General features: G+C 44.2%; 1 protein-coding gene across 2 annotated transcripts; it reads left to right on the top strand.

Moving 5' to 3' along the window:
• The first annotated feature begins 861 nt into the window (after positions 1–861).
• Positions 862–4,512, top strand: RPL7 (ribosomal protein L7). Of its 2 annotated transcripts, none has more exons than XM_087420434.1 (7): positions 862–970; positions 1,777–1,888; positions 2,197–2,363; positions 2,897–3,034; positions 3,159–3,268; positions 3,558–3,767; positions 4,103–4,512. In XM_087420434.1, exons 1-6 carry the CDS (start codon positions 924–926, stop codon positions 3,764–3,766), a joined length of 783 nt encoding a protein of 260 aa, XP_087276560.1. In that variant the 5' UTR covers positions 862–923; the 3' UTR covers position 3,767; positions 4,103–4,512. The 2 variants fall into 2 exon arrangements, with proteins under 2 accessions (XP_087276560.1, XP_087276559.1); XM_087420433.1 differs by lacking the exon at positions 862–970 and adding an exon at positions 1,112–1,182.
• The last annotated feature ends 721 nt before the right edge of the window (positions 4,513–5,233 follow it).

Below are 5,233 nucleotides of genomic sequence, written 5' to 3' on the forward strand. Positions count from 1 at the left end.
GAAGAGCCGGCGGCGGCATCGGCCCTCCCTCCGCTCGGCCCTCCCCGCCCCCGGGCGCACCCCGCCCCCGGCCCAGCCCCCCGCCCGCCCGCCGTCCGCCGAACCGCGGCGGGGCAGCCCCTCTCACATGGCCGTGGCCGCAGCCTCCAGCCCTCGTCGCACCTCCCTCCGCGGCTCACGCCCCCTGCCGTGGGGTGGCCCGGCCTCCGCCTGCCCGGCCCTGCGCTCGGCAGCGCCCCGGCCATCATCCTCCCACCGTCCGGTCCTCGCCTGTCCGTGTCTCTCCGCTTTCGTTAACCTGGGGACTCTGGCGGCGCCGCCTGCGATCAGGCGCTGCGGCAGACAGCCCTGCAGGCTGGCGAAGCGAAGAGAAGGACCTCGGCAGCGCGGCAACGGGGGTGCCGGTCTGAGACGAGGGTTGGCAGAGAACCGAGGAGGCGGTCCAAAGCGGGGTCTCGGGAGAGACTTAGAATCGCAGCTAGCCCTCTGGAACGTGGGTCAAAAGGCTCTCATTTTCCCTGGCCGGAATCACCACTCCCGGTCAAGCGTTGCCCTCCCGCCGGGCGGGCAATGGAAGCTATGCATGCCGGGATTTGTAGTTCGCACCAGTGCGGCGTGTCATTTGCGTACATTGCTGGATGGAATTCGAGCCTACCCCGTCAACGCAGCCTAGGAACTAGGACCCCGAATAGTCAGGGTGTCAGCACTCTTTGCTCTTGTCATATTGATTAAAGAGTCTAATCAATGCATGCATTTTCCCAAACAAATTTTACCTGAAACTTAATCATAAGAGCCTGAACCAGGCAGTTCTTAAGTTTGCGTCTGCAAGGCGAGTTCTCAGTTCTGAGTTCTTTTCTGGCTTATCCTGGGACACCTATGAGTCGTGGGGCTTCACTGTCGCCGTCTTTAAGTGGACAGTGCGCATGCGCCAACTTCCTCTTTTTCCGGCTGGAACCATGGAGGGTGCAGAGTAAGTTGCTCTTCGTCTTCCCCAGAATCCTTCTCCATCTCCGAAACCAGAAACCATTTGTCTGACTTTCCCCCGATCCCACTGTAGCCCGTATCTTTGTCCACTTATCTGTGTGTTTGTGACGCTCTGTGACCGTAGCGGTGGCCCCAGGCTAAGATGGGACGCAGGCGGCCTTGGGGCCGAGGTGGTGGTGGAGATACCGGGGACGAGAAGTGAGAACTGAGTGTGTGTGGAACCCGCTGGTTGTCCAGTCCTTCGTGTTTTGAGGGAGGCGCAAGCTCTGCATTGGGTTCGTCGTTAGCCGGCACTTGGCTGCCCCAGGCGTCCCTTCCGTGCCGTCAGGCCTTTGCTTTCCGCGTGTGGACCGTGCGACTACAACCAGGGTGGTAGTTGGGTTTCTCTGGGGTTTTTTGAGACTCCTCAGCTCTCGTGCGCTCAGACTCGTTAGGAGTCTGGAGAGAGCGTCTTGCGGCAGTCTCCGTCTATACGTTTTGTTAACTTGATTGTGGATGTCTTTATGGTGGGAGGCCGGGACTCGTCGTGGATTAGATGTGAGTTTATTCTTGTCTTTGTGACTGCCATGTACGTGGTCCGTGTTCAAGGTGACGATTATTGGCATAGAAATGCTCTGAAACCTGCATTTCACGCCGTCGCGTGCTCGAGTGCTAGAGCAGCTAAAGACGCAGGCGTTCAGAGCCGGTGACAACAGTTGTGCTGAACCACGAAGCGTGCTCAGTGCAGAAGGGGAGTAATGCCGCGCCGTGAGCTCTGTCAACGATTAATAACGCTCTGTTTGCTAATGCCAGAGACAAGAAGAAGAAGAAGGTTCCTGCTGTGCCAGAAACCCTTAAGAAAAAGCGAAAGAATTTCGCAGAGCTGAAGATCAAGCGCCTGAGAAAGAAGTTTGCCCAAAAGATGGTGAGTAAACTCTTTTGAGACACTTGAACGTAAGAAGTGGCCGTGTAGTCGGGATTGGAAATGAGGTGGATCTTCTTAGCGTAACTTGCTTGCTTCGCCTGCTGTACCAGTGAGCTGGGTTAGCTCTTTAAGGTGGCATTCTCGAATGAAGGTAGTCGTCTGCCTCTTGGAATGTTAATACGTACTGTGGCAAGAAAAGTTTCAGGAGAAGGCTGCTGCTGTTTGTTTCTTTTTTCTTTGAGAACTGGTGTTGTTAATTGTGTTTGGGAGCTAAAAAGCAGATGAATAACTGATAATTGGGTTTCCAGCTTCGAAAGGCAAGGAGGAAGCTTATCTATGAAAAAGCTAAGCATTACCACAAGGAATATAGGCAGATGTACAGAACTGAGATCCGAATGGCTAGGATGGCAAGAAAAGCTGGCAACTTCTATGTACCTGCGGAACCCAAATTGGCGTTTGTCATCAGGATCAGAGGGTACGTTCAGTTTTTACTGCATTCTGGTTTTAAAGGGAAAGCTGTGCAACCTCAGCAAAACTTCACCTTACTTCTGGGGGTCTGGGTTCTGAAATATTGGAATAAAAGTTTTGAAGGGGGTAGCTAGAACCAGGGGAGTTATTTTGATGGTTTAGTTGCAAGCCCTGTGCCCAAAGTCTCTATCTATTCTCTAATCCAGTTCAGTGTCCTGGATATTAACTCCAAAAGCAGTTAAAATGTAGTCTCATAAAAGCTATAACAGAAAGGCGGACAAAACTAGGAAATGGTATAAGGGTGCCCGCAAGCTTTAAATGTCAAAGGTATGTGTTGAAACTTGGGGAGGAGACAAGTTGGGAGAGTGAGAATAATTTAGCTAACTAAGCAAAAATGCCAGTGGTCTTTAACATGAGAGGATTCCTATCTATTTAGGTTGGATTTGGGTTGTCCAAAATCATAATGATTAGTTTCCTGTCTTTTATTAATAAAAATTCTGATAAAAGTCAAATGATTTTTTGGTCTTGTTTTCACTCTAGCATCAATGGTGTGAGCCCAAAGGTCCGAAAGGTCTTGCAGCTTCTTCGCCTTCGCCAGATCTTCAACGGCACCTTTGTTAAGCTCAACAAGGCTTCAATCAACATGCTGAGGATTGTGGAACCATATATCGCGTGGGGGTGAGTCTGTCTGTTCCTTTGATTTCTGTTTGGTAAATGGGATCTGTTAGCAAAATGAATTTTAGGTATTTTAGTAGTGATAACCTTATTCTTTGGCCATTTATGTCTGTTTTTCATATTTCAGGTACCCAAACCTGAAGTCAGTAAATGAATTGATCTACAAGCGTGGTTATGGCAAAATTAACAAGAAACGAATTGCCCTGACAGATAACGCCTTGATTGCTCGATCTCTGGGTAGGTTCTGCATATTTGGGGAGAAGTGTGCTATTAGACAAGGTGGATATTTTTATGGCATCCTATGACCCTACGTGTCTAGTATGAACCTTCCCACATTCCCTATAATGCTTAAGTCTGTGAAAAATGTAAGGTGTGATTTCATTGGCTTGAACTTTATAAATAAATCTTTGTTGCTTTACTCTTAAATTGTTTTTAACTCTGTCACAGCCTATAATTGTGCTTGTTGAATGCCTTGAAATTGAATAAGATTGAACCATTAACAATTTAATCACCTTAAAATGTTCAGGTAAATTCGGCATTATTTGCATGGAGGATCTGATTCATGAGATCTATACTGTTGGAAAACGTTTCAAAGAAGCAAACAATTTCCTATGGCCCTTCAAATTATCTTCTCCACGAGGTGGAATGAAGAAAAAGACCACCCATTTTGTGGAAGGTGGAGATGCTGGCAACAGGGAAGACCAGATCAATAGGCTTATTAGAAGGATGAACTAAGGTGAGCAGCTGCATCCTGAGAGAAGTTTACTTAATACTAAAGGTGGTGGTAATCTCGAACTTTCCCCATTAAATATTGATAAGGGTTTAGTTGCGTTCTAATCAATATTTTTAGTGGGGAAAAAAATCAACCATCTTATGATTACAGTTGTTTTGGTTACTCCTTCCTTTTGAGGACATTTATGGAGGGAAGAAAAAGCTTATCTTTTTTCTACTTAAAAATGGAAAGTGAATTGGTAGTTCCTTATAATTTCCTGATTTATGTTAATTCTTAGCTATTAATGTTAAGGTGGTTTCTTTAATGGGTTTTTGTTTTTGTTTTCCTTTTCCTTTCAGGTGTCTACCGCGATTATTTTTGTAATCTGGTCAGTAAATAAACAGTGACTGTTTTCAAATTGAAATGTATTGTTGTCTTGGTGACTTTGTGGTAGCCTGCCTCTGCTGTCCCTTAACTATTGTGGCAAATCTTGGTATGTGATAAAAGTAAGCCAGATCAACAGCCTGTTGCATGGAAAACTAGGGTACAGTTTTTATCTTGTGGAAAACATTCGTTGGGTTTATTAAAGACTTTCTTTACGAAGAAGAAATCTTACTTTTTCATTTTTCACTTTTTAATTGTGCCATTGAGTTAACCAAAATGGAACTATTCTAAGAAAGCCTATTTCACAGGCCTTTATGCTTGATTTATAAGTAAGGTAATAAAGTTCATTTCACAAATAAAAATAAATTCTGTGGCTGAAATTCCATTTTCTCAGACTTTGGTTTGCCTATAAAGTACTGTGTAAACATGTTGTTTTCCTTTTGCATTCCATTTTTATGTTCTTTTTCTTATTTGGCATCTTCCATATTTAGGTGAGTTTTTAATAATTCCGTAACATATTGTGTATATTATGAGGGAAGAAATGAAATTTGTGTCCATGGATGCAAGTTATTTTGGAGCATTTAAAGCACTCATTATAAAACTAATGAATGAAAACTTGAAATAGAAAGTTTTGGTATTTCATAAATAACATTGCTGTATGTTTTGTATCATGTCACCTAGTCTTAGTGAGCTGAAAGTTTTAACTGTAGAGTGTAACGTGAAGTTCATATAATAAAAGTAGAAGTTTTTGTAGTCCTCATTAATTGTGCCAAGAGTATGATGCAGTACGAAACAGATGCCCTGTTAATTTTTTTGACATATTGTACCAGAATCATTAATTTTAGTATTTGAAAGTTGCTAGACAAGTAGGTTTAAGAATTTCTTTAAATTCTTTGATCTTGGAAGCTGTTTCTCTGGATTAGTGAGTTTAGGGTCAGTGAATTCTGGAGAAAAATTAAGAAGGTACTTTAGTTTATAAAATAATTGTTACGTGTCTGAGTCTATCAATGTTTTGCAAGAAATTTAGTGTCTTAGTAACCAGTTGAATATGCAAAAAATTGTACACTAATCTCTAGGTGGAGCCTCAGTATAAGTTGAAATTACAT

This window comes from Ceratotherium simum, chromosome 31 (assembly GCF_057802395.1).
Source record: "Ceratotherium simum simum isolate JZ-2026a chromosome 31, ASM5780239v1, whole genome shotgun sequence".
NCBI lineage: Eukaryota > Metazoa > Chordata > Mammalia > Perissodactyla > Rhinocerotidae > Ceratotherium > Ceratotherium simum.

Bases quoted from the DNA above. Each gene is read 5' to 3' on its own strand.
- RPL7 (XM_087420433.1), top strand. From the start codon at position 1,127: ATGGGACGCAGGCGGCCTTGGGGCCGAGGTGGTGGTGGAGATACCGGG. The intron at 1,889-2,196 runs GTGAGTAAACTC...TTGGGTTTCCAG, and splicing joins AGAAGTTTGCCCAAAAGATG to CTTCGAAAGGCAAGGAGGAA. The intron at 3,035-3,158 runs GTGAGTCTGTCT...TTCATATTTCAG, and splicing joins GAACCATATATCGCGTGGGG to GTACCCAAACCTGAAGTCAG.